This window comes from Xiphophorus hellerii, chromosome 15, assembly GCF_003331165.1.
Source record: "Xiphophorus hellerii strain 12219 chromosome 15, Xiphophorus_hellerii-4.1, whole genome shotgun sequence".
Lineage (NCBI taxonomy): Eukaryota > Metazoa > Chordata > Actinopteri > Cyprinodontiformes > Poeciliidae > Xiphophorus > Xiphophorus hellerii.
This window is the reverse complement of record NC_045686.1, coordinates 22,059,443-22,081,140: the sequence shown is the minus strand read 5'-3', so window position 1 is coordinate 22,081,140 and position 21,698 is coordinate 22,059,443. Positions and strand designations below refer to the sequence as shown.

Here is a 21,698-nt window from a genome sequence, read left to right as displayed (position 1 = left end):
CATCTTAATTGTGTTGAAGTGTTTACTGGCGTTTGATTAAAAGATCCAGTGATTCACGCTAATGGCTGTGTGGGTGATTACACACTGTGTTTACATGTAGGGAGCTTAAAAAGTGTTGTTTTGTTTTTTCCCTGAGAACAGTGACCATTTCAGGCCACACGTTTGACATTTAACTATTTTTTCTGTCTTCATATAAACAATCTGGAAATGAACCAACCAAACGGCGTCGCCCTCTCGCTCTGCGCCGCTTGCAGAAGGAAACGAAGCCCCGTCAGAATTCTCAGTGCTTTTTTTTATTGTGTTTGACAATATATTTCCTCTAGTACAAACTCATTCCTCAAATTCCCGCTGCCGTGACGATTCCAAACATACCTTCAACTGATAAAACCATTAACACTGGGTCTGTGTGCCGACGCCTGGGCAGAAAGGAATTCAGCCTCATGGAAGGAACTTGGTTGAGTCGAACCAAATGTAGCTTATTCTTGTGAGTTAATATTCCAACAAAGTGCCAAAAAACATTTAAAAAAAAAAAAAACATCAGTCAGCCCATTACACAGGCTAGACAAGACAATAATATATATAAAAAAAAAGACAAAAAAAAGGTATAAAATGTTCGTACGGAACATCAGAGCACACAATATAATGTACATCATAACCACTGTGTAACAACTGGAAGAGAAAGACTGGAAGAAAGGAGACAGCCAGGTAGCGGTTTGGGGATACGGCGGAGCTACGGAGGGCGGCAATATGAGCTTTGGATTTAACAAAAAAAAAAAAAAGGAAGAGAGGGCTTAGCACATCACATGGTCAAAGTCAGTCAACAGCACCATCGCATACTTCAGGTTTCAGGATCGAGATACAAAGATACACAAAGAGTCCATCTTCATTCCTTTTAGGAAAGAAACAAAAGTAAACAAAAAAAAATAAAAGAAAGAAGAAAACACAAAGAATTTTGCTTTTCTTGATTTCTATTCTTGTATTCTCTTTTCGATAAATGTCTCTGTTCGCACACGTCCGGCTCGTTCTCTAGTCGGGGAAGCGCTGGCAGGCCTTTTTCCAGCGGCAGGCGGTGCACCACTGGTCCTTGCGCTCCACGCCGTACACCTTGCGGCACTTCTTGGCCTCCCCACGGCCCTTCCTGGAGCGAGACACGGACCGATCGCTATTATGTACAGGCACATCAGATATTAGCATGTTAAATTATTAACACGCGATATATCGGCATTAACATCGGTATTGAACAATTTCAGTCATTTTTTTTTTTTACTTATTGCCATCGGTTTGATGACTAAAACCAGGCCAGTCTGAACAACTGATGTTAATTTCTGTCTTGTTGGCATTTGTGTGTCTGGAAGGGGAGGGAGTTGTAACCTAGGAGAACAAAGTCTTTGTAATCTACTTTTTTAAAAAACATTTTAAGAGATAACTGTTGTTATCTTGTAGAGCATCACAAAATCTAGAATAATTACATATTGAAAGACCAAAGTAATCCTAGATAATCGATAGATAATTAAGCATTTGGAGTCATGGTGGTCCTAGATTTAAATTTAAAAAAAAAAAAACACTTTTAACAATAGCAAATGAATTACTTAAACTAAAACAGTGTGGGATGGGGAAACTCAGAGGGTTTTGGTGTTCCTCAGGGCTCCTCAATGGTTCCAAAACTTTTCTATTTTTCTATTTTATTTTATTCATATATTTTTTCTTTTGCTGCTTTAATTTGATGACTGTCTTTAATTTGAGTTTTTTAAACCCTTATCCTGCCTTATATGTTTGTATAATCAGACCGTTTTGATCCTTGGTCCTCCCTACAAACTATGACTTTAGTTCAGGGATGCAAATGTAAATAAATAAAGACAATCCCACCGGAGAGATTTTCTACTCCTCCTGGCTGCCTTGGCCACAAAACCGCTAACACTTTAGAACCTTTACTTTCTCTTTTACCCCCGACTTTCAATTGTACCTCCAGCATTTGTATGTAGGCAGTGTGTTTCAGCTACTGCAGCCTGTCTGGTGGAGGCTGTAATACCTGAAGGAGCAGTGGTTGCGGGAGGGAGACGCGCTCATTGGCTGCAGCCTGTTCTGCTGCAGCCACTGTTCCCCGACGCTGACTGAGCGGCAGCGAGGTTTCACCATCTGAGGAGGAACAACAGCAGACACTGCTAATACAATAATTACACAACTATGGAGGACTCCAGTTTGATCTTAGTAGACGTTTAGCTGCTGAGCTACACGTCTTAGTAGCTTAGTAGACATTAGCTACAAAGACATTTAGCTTAGTAGCTTCTAAGACGTTAGCAGCTAACATGTAGATGTTTTCATGCATACTGATAGTAGTGTAATAGCAAACACTACTAATACAATAATTAGCTAAGTTAGCTCAGTAGCTAACTAAGCTAACATCTTAGCTTGAAAATGTTACCTAAGACGTTAGCTATTAGTAGATAGCTTATCTACTAATGTCTTATTTGAGTAGATAAGACATTAACAGCTAACAGCTACTAAGATATTAGTAGCTAACGTGTGGCAGATGTTTCTACATCCTATTAGCAGTTCAGCAGACACTACAAATACAATGATTATGCAACTAGGGCCCCACTTTGATTTTAATAGATGTTTGGCTGCTAAGCTAATTGTCTTAGTAGTTAATGTCTTAACTACTATGACGTTAGCTTAGAAGCTAAGCTTCTAACGTCTTAGACGCCTAACGTCTAAGACGTTAGCTTCTAAGCTAACGTCTTAGTGGATAAGGCGTGAGCTTCAAGTCTTATCTACTAGCGTCTTACTAGATAAGACATTAGCTTATCAGCTACTAAGACATTAGTAGCTGATGTTTCTACAAACTATTAGTAGTGCAGTAGCAGACACTGCTAATATTATAATTATACAACTATGGAGGGCTCTAGTTTGATATCAGTAGATGTTTAGCTTTAGCATTAAAGCACACCCAGACTCAGGTTAAAAACTCACCGCAGCGTTGCTGTGGCTGGGTACCGAGCCAGAGGGGGCCCAGCCCTGACTGCACGGGCTTCTTGGGGCCATAGATACCTGAACAGGGCTGCAGGCCTGGAGAAAGCAAAGAGGAGAAAGTTAATTCAGCAGCTTCACTTTCAGGTTGTAACTGGAGTCAGATTCTAAGATACTGATGGATGTCATCAGCTTCAGTCTAAGCAAGACTTTGATAAACTCATTCATATGCTTCCCCTCAGGTTTCCACTATAATCTATACTAATCTATACTATAAATCCTTCCTTCTATATCAGTTTACATCGTATTGGTTTCCATAACCAAGGACCAACTTCAGTGTGATGCTTCAGTTTATGAATTTGTTAAAGTCGGTGGGGCTGTATTATGTGTTTTCCAGGCACAAAGTGCCATTTTATTGCACAATCAACTAACTGTGTTACCTTCAGTTGTGCATATATATATATAAAACATGACTTGAAAAAAATCTGACATCTTGAAATTGGGCCTCTGTCTCTTTAAGAAGCTCCAACTCTATTTTGACACACATTATATTATGCCATAGATTTTACACAACAGTCCCATTTTTAACCAAAACCCAGTCGATTTCCTCCAGTTTCCAAATCCTTGGTTATTTTAACAGTTTAATGAAAGAAAAGAAAAAAACAACAGCTCCTGAAGTGAACCGTTTACAGAAGCAGGTGGCAGTAACGACCTTCATGCTAGGTTGTAGCATTACGCCACTCATGGTGTAGCTCTGTTACTTTGGCTCTGGTTTGTCCTTCTCTATACTTCTGTTCGTTATGTTTTGTCAAAGTGTTACGCGTTTGGACAATTATTCCCTCTGGTTCTGGATGCTGCGTAGCTAGGATCAATTTTGCTCTCACTCATTTGCTGTTGCACAGTTGTTGTGACGTGTAACCATGGCAACGAGGTGTCGTGTTTTTTTTTTACAACTGGAAGCAGCTAAGTAGCATCAGTCACGAGACTGTCGTACGGTAGCAGACTTCAGTCAGAGGCCTCTTGAGATCTGTTGCAACAACGACTGCTACTGGAGATACTTTTTTCCTCTTGATATGTCCTGCACACAGCGTCGCCGTTCACAACAACTCTTTGAAGGATCTTGAATGAACTTTAACTTTGCCATTACTCTACAATAACGCGCAGAAAATAAAAATAAAAAATAGAAAGAAAGAAAGAATGAAAAAACAAAACAAACAATGATTCAAACAAACCAGTCTGCTTTTATTTGTTTCAAACATATTCACCCCTAATCTCTCACTCAGCCTTTATCACTTTTACTCTCGCACACAGCGGTGGCAGCATTATCCTGTGGGAAGGCAACATGAAGTACTTTCTTAACGTTCTACATTTTACTTCTCTGAAAACGTGTAGCTATACGGAGCAATGAGGTCCGCTCTGGATGCTTCCGCTTAGAAACACAGACTAACTTGTAAATTCCAATTAAAGCGAGTAACAAATGGACCCTCTAAACGGTTTTAGTGTCTCTCTGACTGATGTGTGGACCGGACCGAAAACAGGACGACGGCTTCACATCGAGGGCGTTTCACTGCGGCTGGCTTTACAGCACAAACAGGAACAGGAAGAGCCGGGCTGCAGATCATTAACTACACCCAACGCTCCGTGGATTTGTTTGAATTAATGACCGTTTCTTTCTTCTTCTTCTTTTTCACATCAGACACACACCGAGGGGGCATTTTATGAAGCTTATTCAGTTATAAAGCAGGACGACACACAGGAGAGCAAACACACACGTTTATGTTCAGAGAGGGAAACTTTTAGACAGACTCAGACTCCGACAACCTTGACGATGAACAGGCAAAGCTAATCAGGCTGACTTTTTTTTTTTTCTAGCAATCTGCTCTTGTGACCAAACAACTGAACTGTCACAGTGTTACTGATCATTTCCTGTGCCGTTTAACCGTTTCCCCCCCGGCCGCGTTTCTTCCAGCGAGCCCAACGACCCGGTAAAGGACTGAAACAAGCCTTCAGAACGAAGCACCATAAAGTATTAACCGTGTTAATTCAGGCAGTAAAAGTGAAAACGTCTGGGTAAGAAGGGAGACGGTGAGAGGCCGGGTTACAGTCGGCTTGGCGACAACAGCTCCCACCGAAAATTAGGAGTAAATTTGAGATGGACACAGTTAGATTTTTTTGTCCAAAAGATGAAATGAACGGCTTTGGGAACCACTTTTGGTTGGTGTTCGACACAGAGCAGGCTGGCTGCTGCCGGTGACCTGTTTTTTTTTTGTGTGTGTGTTTTTTTTTTCATGGCTTTTGCAGACCGGCAAGAGTCTGGTCTCGCCGACAGAGCGAGTGAGCCAGCCGGCAGCTTGCTCTCTCTCTCTCTCTCTTTCTTTCTGTCACAAAGCATCCATTTACAGGCTCCGTGGCTCAGGGTAAATGCAGGTCAGCAGTGAAATGTGCTGCTTTGTGATGCATAAACAACACTGTAGCTCATTGGTTCGTTGGATGTTGTCTGGTTTAAAGGGGGCGGGGGGAAATGTCTGGTAAGGAGGGTCTTTGAACCACTGCTGCTGGCAATTAACGTGAAACTCCTTCAGTGCAGAAAATACAACTAGATGAAGTGAATCTGTCACAGTTGAAAAAAAAAACTGGAAACTTTAAGGTTTATACTCAGTTACAACTTCCTTTAAAGGGATAAACAATAAATAGTTTATTAATAATTAGGGCCAGGACTTTAATTTAACTTGTTAGTTTAAAGTAATTAATTATGAAGATCTGAACACATTTGATGGATTTAATTGAATTTCTTCTTCTTTTTTTTTACAGAACAAAGGTTCCGGTCGGATCCTTTGTATTCGGCTGTTTCTGGAACGCCCGTATAATCTGATGCGCGAGCTGCGTCTTCAAACAACAACGATGGACGACAGAGCCGCTCCTCTAGGTTAAGTTCTGCTTCAAAAAAAGAAAAGAGAAGACAATCTAATGGGACGCCGGAAAAAGACTAGTGTTGTGTTCAAGTTGGGCTAAAGGAAGCTAGCATATCAGCGAAGCTAGCCGAGCCTAAAATAGCACCTCAATGCAAAACACGTATCAGCAGTGAAGATGTTCCCAAAGTTGACACATTTCTACAGCTCCTGTTGAAGAACCTAAATAACAGATTAAAAACGATAAACATCTTAGTTGCTGAGCAAAAACGATCTTTGAATTGAAAATGTTGCCTGTATCGTCAATAGTTGTCAGTTAAAATGTGATTAGATAATTACAGACTCTGTAATTATCTCAATTAAAAATTTCAATTAAGGCCCACCATTAATAGTAATATTCATTAATACTGTCTGCCTCTATTTGTTTCAAGCGATCTGCAAAACTTTGTAGCTGGTTTCATAACTCTACAATTATGGGAAGTAAATCAGTTTTTCCTGAAAATATTTTTTCTTAAAACTACATATGCCGGGCTATATGAAATTGGAAATGCTGTTAGTAAGCAGATTTGGATGAAGCGTCATTCTCCTGTTCTGTGCTGAGAAAGAAAATAGAACCAAAGCAGAATTTGAACAAACACTCCAGGCGTGCATCAATGATTCACCCAGAAGGTCCTAGAACACCCAACTACGTATATGTCGAACTACAGAAATCATATTATATTGTCTTCTTCTTGTGATTCTGTTTTCTCGTAGACATTTTTCAATATTTACACCATGGTTGTAACAGAGAATATGTGTTTGTACTAACATTGGCAGTAGATATCGCCAGTGGCGGACGCAACTAGCCAAAATGTTAAGTTCACTAAGCAGTAATTCGCTAAACAAGAATTTTAGCTCCGCTAGCGCTAAACATTTTAAATATGAGACGCTAACGCTAACCATAAAGTTGACTGTCTCTCAGTCATTTCCTTCATCTTCATTTTGCTACATATTATCATTTTAAAGTTGTATGAATGGGATAACCATAAACGAAAAACATTTGATGTGACATAAAGTCCAAGTCATGAAAGTAGGAAGCATCTTATGTCAACGACTGGTTTGGAAGGTGTAAAAATGGTGGCCATCTTGAAAAAATGTCCGTCATCCTGAAACTCACGTGGCTAATGAGAAATATGAAAGGAGTTTTGTGCTTTTAACATTTTTACAGTAATACGCTGCACTACACCAGCCTCGGTTAAAGTCAGCTCATGTTTCAACAGCGATAAAGTAACATAGAGATGTCCAGGACCAAAACCACTGCTGACCGAGAACAACTCTGAGACTCCTCTATCCCAAATCGTCGCTTCGCTCCTCATCTGAACCCACCTGATACAGATGCTCCGTGTGGATCTGCCAGAAGCTGCTGGGGGCCGACTGGCTGAGCGGACTGGGCCTGGTCGGCCCTGGCAACGAGCTGGAGTTGGACCTGGGCCTGTGAGCCGCTGGGATCTGGACCTCGGATCCCGGCGGAGACCCGCACGAAGCCCAGCTGAGGAGAGCAGCAGAGGCCTGGCCCGGAGTCTGCTGGGCCGGACCGGCGGCGGAACCGGAACCGGCCTCGATGGTCTCACAGCAGATCTTGGCGTAGTAGAAGTCCTCCTCTCTCTGGGTCTGATCGGATCCACTGCTGCATGTGAGTGTGTGTGGGGGTGGACATGTTAGTGGACACACAGAGGAAAGAAGGAGAAGCGTTAGTCAGAGAACACCACTCACTGTGGCCCAGATAGAAACTCTCACTTCTCCTCACCAAGTCAGAGCTCTTCAGAACGCTGAAATTTTTATTCCCTCTTGTTTTTTTAATGCTGTTTTGTAGCTGAGAAATGTCTTTAAAGGCTGAACTCTCTGGTTTTCTCACCCGCTCAGACTGGATGGTGGTCAAACAGTTTGCACGCAATTCCCCCAACATCAGACTGCCGTATATCACCACAAACCCGAACCAATGGACGGATCAAACACACAAATCCAAACCAGGCAAAGTCATTTTCCTTATTTCACCATTAAAGCTGCATGATGTAGACGAGACTTGACCTCATTTATTGAGCAATATTAATGGTAAACTCTAAATACCTAGCATTCAGTGCTTGACTATTCAAAGTCCATGTGTTAGAGTAGATCTGGTAATGAAGATTTCAGACTTTTTGGGGGGGATTAAATATTTAGAAGAATGAGAAATGATAAAATTGCCATAAGGACTGTTGCTAGTTGCTTCTAAACGAGCTAAAAGGATTGTTTCCCATCTACAAATTAGCCCAAAGAGGACAATATACGTGTTATGAATACAAAAGCACCGATTTGAGAGTTTGTGGCCAATTTTAATTATTTTTAAAAACCTCAGCAGGGCACATTTTTGTAAAATCTGCTAACAGTTACAATTTATCTTTAAACAAAAGTCCTTTATTCTACTTTTCTGCAAAACTTTTCATTTAAATGTTACCCATCTTACCAATACTGTAAACTGTTTATTATTAAAAAAAAAAAATTATTCCAGGTATTCCAGGTTACCAAAACGTCTCTAGATATCTTTTGCACATTCAAAAATTTTTACATGAAGATCAAAAATATCTTTTTTTGTTTACAAAATTATTTCAAAAATAAATATCAGTTGGCTTAACTTGATATTTGAGCAGGAAAAACTCCTGTTATTTGCTACTTAAACATGACAACTTGAATTAGCAGCCGGCTATTTCCTTTCTAGAATCTTTCTAGAAGTTTTGTCTTTCTACACTCTTTGCTAATACTGGCTACAGCTAACGATAGAGATTTCGAAGCACGTTCCTAGATAGCTAGCCAAATCGGTTTGCCATTTGGCTAACAAATAGCAAACCTATTTGCTAGCAAATAGGTTTGCTATTTGTTAGCGTTTAACAGAGTCTGTTAAGCGCCTGTTTAGCGCTAACAGGTTAGTGCAACCTGTTAGCGCTTAGTTGCTCAGTGATACAAAAGCGGATCAAATCTTTCGTTTTCAACCAGCTGATAAACACCAAGTGAAAATCCTGTTGAATCTAGTCTCCAACTATTTTCTCTCACTGTGAAGTGTTACATATTCAAAGTGAGACTAAAAAGTAGCTCAGAAAACAACTTGACCAACAAAATAGCTGAAATAAGGTGGAAAAAGATAAAAATTACACAAGGTGGCAACTTTTGGGGAAAAAAAAACAGCCTAAGAAAAACACCAGGCACAAAAGACTGCTAGCATAGACGAGATGCAATCAGAAGGGAATGAATTAGCAACGAAGCAACAACACAACCATTACCGCTTAAAGGTGGTGCGTTTACTGATCAGACGAAAGATCAGATTTGAAGTTACTGACAGGTGATCGCCACAAAATACATAAAAAAAATAAAAAATTGAATCGTCTGATTGCATTCAGCAGACACTCAGTCCACCTCTAACTGTGAGATGTGACATATTTAAAATGTGGTAAAAGATTTTAAAAAATTAGGCATAAAAAAATATGCAAGTAACTTACATGGAGAAATGAAGAGAAGAGAAGAGAAGAGAAGAGAAGAGAAGAGAAGAGAAGAGAAGAGAAGAGAAGAGAAGAGAGGAGCTACATGAGAGGCAACAATAAAATTTTACTCCATCAGCACACTGTGTTTAGTTTTAAAGTCACTATAAAACAGACGCGCCCCCTGTTCTACATTCTATATTTCCTCTATGCCCAGGCCTCTACACTCTATCCATAGGTGTGTGTGTGTGTGTGTGTGTTTCAACTTGTTTTCTTCTTTTATCTTTTATTTTTAGTCATGGAGCAAACACTATGAATAAACTGATGAAGTGAAACTGAGTGTTTTTGTGGGTAAAGCACCGATGATGTCAGCTCACCCCAGGTGCATCACACGGATGTGTCTCTTTATTCCAACAGAAGACGTCAGCACTTTGCCACAACTGGGCCACAGACACTTGTACACACTTCGCAGGGAGCTCTGCGGGGAGAAAGAACGGAAAGCAGAGGTGAAGCGCGGGGCAGCGTAGAGGGGTCGGCTGAATCCGTCCCCCGGCAAACGCGCCTTTCCTCCAGAGGTTCCCGCCCAGGCGGCTCACCTTTGGCTTTTTGGCGGTGAGCTCCTCGCCCTGCTCCAGCTCCATGTGCAGGCCTTCATCGGGGCTGCTGTCCACCTCGGTGACGGACGGCGACGGGGCGGGGCTCCCGTTGCCGTGGTCCCAGCTCCAGTAGCCGCTGCTGCCGCTGTCGGAGAGCTCGCCTCCGCCGCTCTCCATGTCGACGGACGAGGACGAGCCAGCTGGAGTCGGAGACGATTATGTTTTTAGTTTTCGGGAAGGCGTTCCAACATGGTTACCTCTCGACACTGCCTCCCCCACAAAGTCAAAACTAACTTCCTGAGGGTTTTTTTTGAGGAGGTAAAACCAGTTGTTTTGCGGTCAGCCGCGCGCTGCGCTGCTTCACCCAACAGAAAACAATTGCCGTCACAAACTGGTCGAGATTTGGGTCTTTTGTAAAGACGTCCAAAATCACTATAGCACATTTATTCCCCTTTGGCCCACTCCTGGTTATCTTAAGAAGGTTAATATTTATTTTACTCAGGCAGGTGAGTTTATACCAAATATGTGGCCTTCGTTCTGGCACAGTCATTGCATGCAAGGACAAAGGGCAAGTAAAATAATCATTAAATAAACAACTTTGGGGATGAAAAGAACAAACTGGCAAAAATGCTCAGTGCTTTTTTATGATAAATGATACAATAACAGAATTAGATCTTATTTATAGTCTCTTTAAGACCCCTGATATCTTAAAGGGGTGATTCATATTACTAAGGGTGGCCCAGTGTCTATTCTGCTTTTCTAAACAGGACAGATGTGCCTGGTGGATTACTTTGATTGAAATTTTTACTAGGCGTCGCAACTTTTCCCCAAATTTGACCAACCACCTTAACGTTTCCTGTATTTCTTTCATTTCTGACCAATCAGCCTGGCTTAGTTTTGACCAATCCTATTAGCCCCCTTCTCATTTGACTTATGGTCTCACAATGTCTCTTGAAACACGTGTGACGCTAAATGGTAATATTTGCCTTTGTTTTTGTTGTCTTTGTTGCAAAAACACTTTTTGAGACATCCTGTAGGATTTGATTATACTGGGCGAACAGCTCATGTTAACTGGAATCACCAGTGTGGAAATCTCCTGTTGCACTTTGACAACAGGATTTTATGTGCATTAAAGGCACTAATTCAAGAAACTACTTGAAAATGGCTTTTCCAGGTTAAATATTGACTATATTAAGATTATATCTGCATTGGCAAGGTCATGCACAGCACTTCAAACTTTTTTTTGTAAGAACATGTCATGGTAAAAATAAAGCTTAAAAAAACGTGCAACTTTTACCACAACTTTTTGAAAAAGGTGCCGCAAAATCAGTCATTTTAGGCCACAAAAACAAAACCATGGCAACATCGTGGAGGGACTCTTTTTTTGTAAGACTTCTCTGGAACCATCAGCTGCTTTGGCATTTGACTGGGCACTAAAAACAATGTATAAATGCTATGAAATACTATTAATTGCTGATATTTAACAACTGTCCCAGTAGAAATACACTTTGCAAATAATGTTCCTACAAAGCATTCGCTCCAACAGAATCAGTATTTAATACTACAGAATGCAGTCTGACCTGGACCCGGATCCGTCTGTGGAGGGTTCTGCACCACCGGGCTGCAGGACAAGCTGGTCAGAACCATGGCGGCCATTATCTCGTCCATCTCCACAGACTCCGGGCTCCGGAAGCTGAAGAGCAACACGCAGAGATGTCTTTGAGCGTTCGTTGTCATGGCGACCCCCGCTACGCCAGCACCGGGTGTCGCTCCCTCACCTGTACGGAGCGTCGCCTCTGGGCGGCACGCTGCTGAGGTGCGTGGCGGCGCCCACGTTCTGCAGCGGAGCGGCGAAGTTACCCCAGCCTGACGTCTTGGTCCTGTGATGATGGCCGAACGCCTTCTCAGCCTTGATGCCGCCCGGGGTGTGCAGCTACAGGTGGCGGAGGGACGAGGTGACAATGTTAAAACTTGTCAAGTTTATTTGTGTGGCCCATTTCAGCAACAAGGCAGGTCAAAGTGATTTTACACCATAAAAAATATCATACAGTCACTAATTGTAAAACAAGAAGTCAACATTACATTTTTTCAAATGGAGTCATGAAGCAAATATACATTAAATATAAATGAATAATTGTAACATTTCAAAATTTTACATGTCGAAAATAAATTAGCTTCATGGAAACACGCCAGTTTCGAAAATACGTTTCGGCGCTAGGATGAGGTGGAGGGTTTTTTCTGACTGTATCAAAATTGGTTCTTTTCACAAAACTCCAATGGAAACACTTTTTTCATCAACAACAGGATGTTGCAATGGAAATTTCGTTGAATTCTGTTCAATGACAATAAATGCTATCTATCTATCTATTACCACTGTCAGAAACTATGAAGAAGAAGACGACGGGAAGTGGTTGGAGGATCACAACACGGCATGTTTTCTATCAACTTATCGAGTGAAACAAACTTATTTGAGTGAGATTTTAATTTTAAAACATCGAAATTGCAAAATTGTGTTTTGGGGGGTTTTTTTGCTTTTTTTTTTTTTTTTTACATTAGCAGAATATTCTCCATGTCTGGTTTTGGCTCAGGTGACCAAACCAGAACCAGAACCAATTATCTTAAATGCAAAACTTATTTATATATATATATATATATATATATTTTTTTTTTTTTTACAGTTTTGGCATCATTATTGCTCTGAATATGATGTTATTTCAGCAAATGGCATATTTTCAAGTCAGTGTACTCCAGTTAATGATTAATCTATTACTAAATTAGTTGATGATTATTTCAACAATCGATTAATCACATTCAATCCGATAAATCGTTTCAGCCCTCGTCTATTCTCTGGGCTCCAGGGAGCCAGTGGAAGGTCTTTGAAGCATCCCCCTGGTTTTACTGGATCAGGATGAATCACTGGACACACATGGTGCAACTAAGCCGCCGCACCGTGAACAACACTGTTAAGAGAATACTTCCTGTCCTTCTGTAGATGGCAAAATCTGCCGGGAAAAAACGACAGGAGCAGGAAGCGGCTGACAGACTGAGAGCCACGGTGGTGTGTTACAATGAATTCAGGACGAAAAACACGGATCCCGTCTGCAGGAACGCTTTGTTTTCCTCTGGAAAAGACTGAACTTTGCCACTCTTTCTCTACTTGTACGATTCAAATGAGAAGATTTAAAAAAACACCTTCTAAGTGGGAACATTTCATTAGAAGAATTATTTCGCTATGGCTCCGGCCTCTCACCGGAGTCTGCTGGTTGAGCTCTGCTGACGCACCGTCCTGCTGTCCCACCCGGCAGGCCGCCGTCCCGCCCGGCCCCGTCCCACCACCGCTCTCTGGTCCCATAGCTGCCATGGTGCTGCTGCACACGGTGAGGGGGGACTCAGCACAACGTCACACTTGGCTTCAGACAAGACACCTGCAACAGATTTGGGCAAATGAGGCATTAGATCACTTTCTCAGTCATGCAAAGCCTTGAATTGGATTTCAGCTATTCACAGAAAGTTCAGTACAATGTTACTCTTTCAGCACACAGTTTTTTTTGGAAAGCCCTCCATAAGTTGCAGTGAACTTCATTTGAAGTTCACTGCATTTCAAGCTGAAAGTATTACACTTTCAGCTTCTTTTCACCCACAGCCTTCTCTCCTCCTTCTTGCTGCTCGTCCATAAAGGTCTGATTTGCGGCGACGGGGGCCTTCTGACTGCTTCTCTGATTAATGCTCTGCTTCCCCAGCATGACTGTTTAGGTGGACGGCCGCGTCTTGGTAGGATTGCAGTAGAGTTACGTAATACACTGACTCACTACGGTGGCCACGATTTAGGTGTGTGCACTCATTTTCGACAGCAAAACACTGGTTGCGTAAATGATTTGGCGGGCTAATATATTTCAGGTTCCTTGCGGTCAAACCCTTCTTGCTACAAACATATTCAGATGGTCTTTCGTTTTTTTTTTTTTTTTGGAGCATCCTTTCGTTTTGTGTTCGACTGATTGGATTGGGGAGGCTGATGTCAACCCACCAATATTACACACAAGACGTGGGTGGATTGATCCAAAAATATCAGTAATAGCGATACCAAGTATCGGTGTGTCGCATCGATACCTGTGTGGTAATATTCATACTTTAGATTCTTGAAATTATGTTTTATTTTTGTACTGGAGTTTTTTAACTCAACTTCAAAAAGGATTTAGTATTGACTTGCTCTCAAATTATAATTGTTTGCTACAATTTAATTTATGATTAAATCATATTTTTTCAGTGCACACAAATTATATTAATGTTATTAAAGTATTCTGTAAACACCTATAAACTTTGTCCAAATTCAGTCCTACCACTAAAACACCCAAAGGTCAGAAGTCTGATGATATATCTGACTTAAATAAAAAGTATCGGTATCAGTATCAGCATCGGCGATACGCGTCCTGTATTTATTTGGTTTTGAATCGATACCAAAACATGGAGTATCACACGCCTCTATTACGCACCTGATCCACTTCAGACTGTAGACATAAACATGTATCTACCAAGAACTGTAAGGATTAATACACTAATACATAGTGATATGATGATAAAGCTGTAGATTATTTAGTAGCAGAGCCACTAAATGATCTTCTAGAATCCAACTGTTCTGAGATTTAACCACTGGAATGTGTTTCAGGTAATAACACACTGAATGCTGTGATATTAAAGCAGTGAACATAAAGCCAGCTGCAGAAGGGAAATCCCCCACTCGTCTTTACGAATGCTGCTCAGACGAATGCTGCAAGTTGTAGGCAACGTGCTCTGAAAACACCACATAGCTCGTTGTCAGCAGATCGACTTGCATGATGTGAAAGTACAACGTGGTTTGGTTCCGTGTTTGTTGAGGAACAATGATAGTTTATGTCTACTCCTTAAAATAGATCCAAGTAACCAAGATGCTGAAGCTCAAGGACAAAAATGTGGCCAGAGGGTCAGTCTGGAAAATGTAGGTGAGTAGGAAGCAATGTATTTATTTCAGCATTCAATAATGTCACAATTCTCAGTTTTTCTAATATTGTGTGGCCATAGTTTGCAATACTGTCATCCATTTTCAGGTGATATTCTTTTTAGGGATGCGCAATATATCGGCACTAGCATTGGTTAGGTTACAAAATAATGATACATGCACCGATATGAACATTTGGACGATAATATTATGTTAATACTTCTGCTATGGCCTATTACCGATATTTGCCAGTATTTTATATATTGTACATATATTTCATTACCCTTTCAACATTTTGAAAAAAAACCCCGATCACATCAGTGACTTCACCCCTGCTTCTCTTCTTCAGTTAAACTACCCACAATCCTTTTCTGCATCACTATCAATGTCACATAGCCTTGGTAACCCCTCCAAAAACAAACAGCAAAAAGATGGGGAAAAAAACTCCAGTTTTACCTATTGGACCGATACCGATATGTTAAAAAAATGATAAATATTGAACACTAACCGTATTTATCTGCTGTGGTCCAAATACTGAAAAAAATTCTAGATCGGACATCGGTAATATGCTCGATCCATAAGGGCAGATCTACTCAGTCTGTTTCTATGCTTTGTGCTTTGGACAACGTCAGGCTATATATATTTAATTTACATTATACTTAGAATGACTAATTGCACTTTCTGAAGCATTTGAAAGAAATTTTCTTGCAGTTTATTTTTACCTTTGACCAAGGTAGTCAACCTATTGTTTTATTTATTTTACATGGGTTGTTATACTCCTAATTGACTGAACAAATTAAAGCTGTGTTGTTTTTACCAAGCTTGGGAAGCTATTGATGTATTTGGGTGTGCTGTACTGGTGCAGAGTTAACTGATAAATTTGTAATTCAGTACATTGATGTCTGTGTTTAAAAAACAGAAACATTTCAAGCCAATTCAGCTCTGTTTTTCTGCATTGGATCGGTATCGGTCGATACTAAACATCAGATTTCGGTATAGATATCGGAAGTGAGAGGTGGATCGGTGCATCCCCAGTTGTAATGTGACAAATTTAGAAAAAGATTAAGGTTGTACAAATATCTTTAAAAGGCAACATTCTGCACAATGCTAGCAGGAAAAAAAATGAAGGTCAATGGTTGATTTCTGTTAGAGCCTAAATATTCTAAATGAATCAAATATTCATCCTGCATCTGTGAGCCTGGTGGTGAAGAGCAACAGCACCACAGGAGGTCAGAAATGATGAAACACACTTGAAAGAATGGATTTAGCTCCTATCTTATTGTTGTTTGCTTGCCTCCTTCCCTGCAAAAACATGAGCGTGATTCAAACTCTGAGCAGACGTAATCTAACGTTTGGCTGCACGTACTTTGGCCTGCCGCCCGAAAAAGGTGAAAAGGGCAGTGCTGTGTTCAGCTGCAGCCGGGACAGCTCAGGAACTAAACTAAAGCTGAAAAGCTTAACGAAATGGTCCCACTGCAGAGATGGAGTGTCTTTTCAAGTGCTCAGGCACTTCAAAGCTGCCAAAATCAACAAGCAATTAGTGAAAAGACACACCAGCAGAGACTCAAATGATGGACATTCAAAGAATGTTTTTAATGTTGCAAAACTTGGGTTCTCTTACTGTGTGTCCAAGTGTGGAAAATCAACTGGAAACCATTAACTTGGGACCCCGGGGGTGGTTAACGGATGTACAGTTTTCTCCCAGGATTTGCATGGGTTGGTCCCATGCAAATACTGGAGTCTCAAATGAGACTGTCTGAAATACTTGAGACGCCCTCTAAAAATGCTTCTAATTGCCTATTTTAATGGTTCAAACTCCAAATATACATTTAAATGCCAGTCAGCGCCAACGAAGCTGGATTTGGCTGCGTTACCAGTAACTTGTCAAGTGGCATTGCGCCTAGGCATTTCAACGTACCAAGCTGCAGATTTTCTTATAACAGATTGTTTACTTGCTCTTTAGACCCTTTTAATCTCATGAAATCAATCATCATAGAAATCCTAGAAATCACCTTCCTTTCAGTCTGAATGCATGAAATACTTAGAATTACATTGTTATTGCTTTTATATTGCTAACCGCCATTAGCCTATTCAGTTATTACACGAATGACACACAAAAAAAACCCATTTACTTCGGAAACTGAAATACCGCAAAACTAATTGCAGTGTTACTTGACATGCTATTGGCAGCCCCTTCCAAAGCAGCCAATCCTTGAGCGCAATTTATTTTCCTTGGTGTTGATTGGGTGAGCCCCCAAAAGCAGCGACGAGGAAAAGTGCGTATGTTAGCTTTTGCATAATGCTAACGATTTCCGCTGCGTATCTTCGTTCATTCAGTTCATTAAGGTATGTTTGGTGTTTAAACTATTAAAATAAGCAGCTATAAGCGTTTGAGAGGGGAATATCAAGTATTTGCTCATTTTAGCTATTCGCTGGTTGCTGTAGGTTGCTAACTAGTGAATAAAGAGGTCTACTGTATAGCGTTTCTTTACATTGGGTTAAATTCAGGCAACGCCAGCTGTGGCGTGGGGGCATAGTAAATTAATCAAAGAAAAAATAATATTAATAATAATAATAAAACAGAAGAGATGTTTGTTTTATCTTAAAGAAGAAAATACATGCACAGACACACGCATACATACATAAAGACAGTCTGTGAATGTATCAGTCGTTGCTGAGCAGCAAATATTAAAAGACAGCAAAAAAATGCTTATTGACATGAAAAACGTTAATATTTTTATCTATATCCAGTCCAATACTGTTATCAAACCCTTTGCTGTGCATGTGGAAGTTGTTTACTCCATTTTAATCCACCCCCAGCGGTGCATGGCACAAGAAAAGCCCCGCTGTCCTGTACTTTTCCACGCACCTAAACGCAGCACAAAGCCCTATTTTCAAGCCCCCCGAGCTCTCCGCCAATCAGCGCGCGGCGTTAGTAGTAAACAAGCTGCACAGTGTGGGCGGAACGCGGCCGCTGATTGGCTGCGCCCCGCTTTCTCGGGTACACACCCCCGCTCCAGCAACGTGTTCGGACACGAGTTTCACCGGGAGAGTCGGAGCTCGATGAGGGAATACGGCTGAAAATATCTAGAGTTTTGTTTTTTTTTGCCACGCAAAGTCACGTTAAAACCGACCGCAAAACGGTCGGTTTCCTAATCAGGGTTCTGCTATAGACGTAAACACCGAACATTTTAACTGAAGTGTAATAAATACCGTGACCATTCCAATATAGATCATATTTGTTGGTGCATATTCAAAGGCTGCAGACGTTATTGCGGACAAAAATACATCTAAAATAACAGAGATGCTGAAATGGAGCAATACGTATTTTTTTTAAATGCATGAAACGCGCGATTATCAGTGTTAATTGCGTTTTATGATGAGCTACAGAAAGAAAAAACGACAGAAAAGTGTCAGTTTGTCATCCGCCCCCCACCACCAACAAGCTCACTGATCTCCACCCGGCAACGCAGACCGACCTCAGGAGAAACACCCCCTCCCTCCTCCCATGCTGTAAAAGAAAACAGATTATTTTTTTCTCTCCTTTCTGCAACAAGAAAGCCGCGCAACATCTACCGTCTCGTATACAAAATTCGATTTTCTTACTTTCCCCGACCTCGGTCCTGGCCGTCCCGGTCCGAGCTGCTGCAGCAGCGGATCGTCGCTGCCTGCCTTGCCTCGCACTGCCTCGGCTTGTCCCGCCGCCCGCTCGCCGGCTCTACAGTCTGCCGGAGGAAAAAGGGGGTTGGTCGGATACGTGCCTACGTGTGTCTGCTCGGTGGACCAATGCCGGAGGTGACAGCTGGGCAGAGCGCAGAGATATCAGCCCGCGGCACGGCGCGCTGTGCACAAGAGGATGATGTAGGTGAGGGGTTACCAGAGCAGCAGCAGCAGCATCCACTGTGTCTGTTTCCTGTCTGTCTGTCTGCAGCACAAGCACATCTTCCTTGTTGGCTCTGCTCATGTGTTTAAAGGCAGATAAACATCTAACATGGCTCCCATCCAAAAACATAAACAACCAAAATAGATTTTTTTTTCTCCCTCCCCCCTGTGGTGTGTTTTTGTAAAAAAAAAATGTTTTTTTAAAAGCACTTGTTTGCAACAGATTCCCTAAAAGAGATGGCCAATTTTTGAGAACGTACTCTGCAATCATGAGGTCACTCAGAGTTGACCTCTAACTAATGCCTCATAAAAAAAAAAATGCAAATCCCAAATGTACAGCACATGAATATTTCCTGTAGATTTAGTCTAGACTGTGTAATCTGACTGCTATTAATCCAATTTAAAAGAACCTCCATATTAATTTGAACGACAAGTGTTTTTTTTTCCAGCATCAAACAATCCCATCAGTTAAAACACACACACACACACGCACGCACACAGAGAAGCCGAACAGTTCACATAATTGTATCCTCTCATATCAACCCCCAACATCACACGACGAATCGCCTGCGTATCACACAGGACTCCGCTGTGTGTGTACGCAGCGTGTTTGTTTCTGTGTTGGAGAGGCCGGATTAGTGTCGGCTGTCTGCACCCTCTCCACCAGACATCCAGTCAGCAGGGATTTTAGGCTCTGAGCGCTGATACAGTCTGAGAGAGTATAGCCGAGGCCTTATCGCAATCGTACACCTAAACCCGATTCAGTTCCTCTGAATTGAACGTTAGTTTTACCCTGGAACACTTGCTAGGCCTCAGCTGGACTTGAGGCGATCGGAAACCAAGACATTACAGTTACAGAGTCGAGAGTAAACAAGGATTTAATAAGACCTTACTATGCTGTTGTTTACCAGGTTTAGGTGGATTAAAACTCAATCCACATCCCATGAAACTCTTGTCTTTTTATTTAATAAGAACTATGTGGTAAAACGTCTACACACACGATGTAAATCACTTCAGAACTCAACATTATGGTGACATAGGCCTTATTATTCAACTAGCAATTTTTTTTAAGGTCAAGAAGCTGGTGTATATGCAACAGGGTACAATAACAGTAAAGGTAATGTAGTAAAAAAATGACACACCATTCATAGGCACAACGGCAAAATGGAGACTATCGTCAGCGTATCAGGCATGCATGGTTAAAATCTCCCAAAACATTGTGGCTTGGAACGTGGTTTGGTCAGATAGAACAAAACTTTCTATTGTTCTTGTTTACAAAGAACTTTATAGAAATGATAAGTTGTTACATTGATGATGTAACATTGTTTTGGTAAAACAGTTTTCATGTGGACCAGCCCTGAAAACCTTGAAGTTGATGTGTACCTACGGTTATGTTTAAAGTTCTTCATACCTCTAGCAGATTTAAATTCAGAATTATTTACAGAGACAAGCATCGTCAAAGACAATAAAACTGTCCAGAAGGAGGATACATTTTTGGGTGAAAAAAGTATGTACATTTTACGCCTGCTTATTCGCAGTTTGGTATTTGTGGATTTTTCTGAACATAACTCTTACTTATTCACGGAAAATGTCACTATTTGTAGATTTTCTTTGCAGAGTATATTTTAGATATTTGAAAAAAAATGCTTCTTGGGAAGCTGAAATACCTAGCTGCAATGCTACTCAACACGCTATTGGCTGACGTTTGCAAAGCATCCAATCTAGTCATTCATTTTCCGTGGCGCTCATTGGCTGTAGTCCCAAGAGTGGAGAAAATGACGACCGTTAGCTTCTGCAGAAGTCCTGAGACAGTTTCCAATGCGTGTGTCAGTGCATTCACTCCATCTGCCTCCTATTCTGCAACTAAAACATTTAGATATCAAATATCTAGCTCCTTGTTGGGATAAAACACAACACCTTAAACACAGCTTGGTCACTTTGTTTGCAAAATAAGGGATTCAAAATGTTTTTTGTTGTTGTTTGTTTTAAAGATGTAGTAGCAGAGTGAGTTGCAGAGATTGGTTACGTCTTCAGACCTTTATTGTAAAAAATGTTTTATACCTAATGAGCATTCCTGTCAACAAAACACATCAAAGGGTACCTGTGGCCTCCATCGGCCCCAGACCCGCCCGTCCCTACCCTACTGGTCTTTCCTGAAAATAAGAGAGGGTGGGGAAAAAGAGGTGGGTGTATGTTAGGATGTATGTCAGGGTGCATGTAACACACAAAGAGGTCAGGAAAGGAATGAGGTGCAGCACCATGTCCTTCCTGCGGAAACAAGCCTTCAGTAGAAGGAGATATCTGGACCATAAAGTAGAGAGTGAAGCATCTTAAGCTTCATGGCATCATCTCTGAAAACCTCGTGTCATAAACATGGTGTTGTTTTTTTTTAATCAACTACCCTGATTTCAATTGATGATTTATTAAGAGGCGTTTGCTGAGCTCTAGTCATCAGAATCAAGTGGTAAAGCAAGGAAACATGTAAAACGTGCAGGGCAGTGTGCCTTCAAAACCAGGGTTGAACAGCATTGCTCTAGACATGTGCATTGCAATAAGGAAATCAACACAATTTTTTTTTACGATTAATACAAGGGCATATTCAGAAATTTTGAGATTAATCTCAGAAATCTTCTAGAAAAAACAAGGAAATTTCTGGGCTCCATCCATCCATTATCTTACACGCTTGTCCCGTGTGGGGTCACCAGGGGTGCTGGTGTGAATCTCCATGGGTGAGAGGTGGGGTCACCCTGGACAGGTCGCCAGTCCATCGCAAATTTCTGAGCTTCAAAAAGTTGTAAATTTGCTAGAAAGAACAAGGGAATTTTGAGATTAATCTCATAAATTTTCTAGAAAAAACTTGGAAATTTTGAGGTTTAAAAGCCAA

The 21,698-nt window shown here is 41.1% G+C and overlaps 1 protein-coding gene across 4 annotated transcripts; it reads right to left on the bottom strand.

Moving 5' to 3' along the window:
• Positions 1–271: 271 nt before the first annotated feature.
• Positions 272–20,934, bottom strand: znf395b (zinc finger protein 395b). 4 transcript variants are annotated; one of them, XM_032585617.1, is made up of 10 exons: positions 18,539–20,862; positions 13,211–13,385; positions 11,739–11,893; positions 11,541–11,653; positions 9,961–10,160; positions 9,742–9,842; positions 7,242–7,542; positions 2,971–3,066; positions 2,030–2,136; positions 272–1,162 (listed from the first exon to the last, which is right to left on the bottom strand). In XM_032585617.1, the coding sequence occupies exons 2-10, from the start codon at positions 13,319–13,321 to the stop codon at positions 1,027–1,029; spliced, it is 1,320 nt and encodes a 439-aa protein (XP_032441508.1). In that variant the 5' UTR covers positions 13,322–13,385; positions 18,539–20,862; the 3' UTR covers positions 272–1,026. The 4 variants fall into 4 exon arrangements, with proteins under 4 accessions (XP_032441508.1, XP_032441511.1, XP_032441510.1 ...); XM_032585620.1 differs by having other exon boundaries at positions 272–1,138; positions 18,539–20,858; XM_032585619.1 differs by lacking the exon at positions 18,539–20,862 and adding an exon at positions 20,916–20,934 and having other exon boundaries at positions 1,027–1,162.
• Positions 20,935–21,698: the final 764 nt, after the last annotated feature.

Excerpts from the sequence above, each read along its gene's own strand:
- znf395b (XM_032585619.1), bottom strand. The coding sequence starts at position 13,321 with ATGGCAGCTATGGGACCAGAGAGCGGTGGTGGGACGGGGCCGGGCGGG. Across the intron at positions 10,161-11,540 it reads ACAGACGGATCCGGGTCCAG|CTGGCTCGTCCTCGTCCGTC; the intron begins GTCAGACTGCAT and ends CTCCGACTCCAG. Across the intron at positions 3,067-7,241 it reads ACACGGAGCATCTGTATCAG|GCCTGCAGCCCTGTTCAGGT; the intron begins GTGGGTTCAGAT and ends TGCTTTCTCCAG.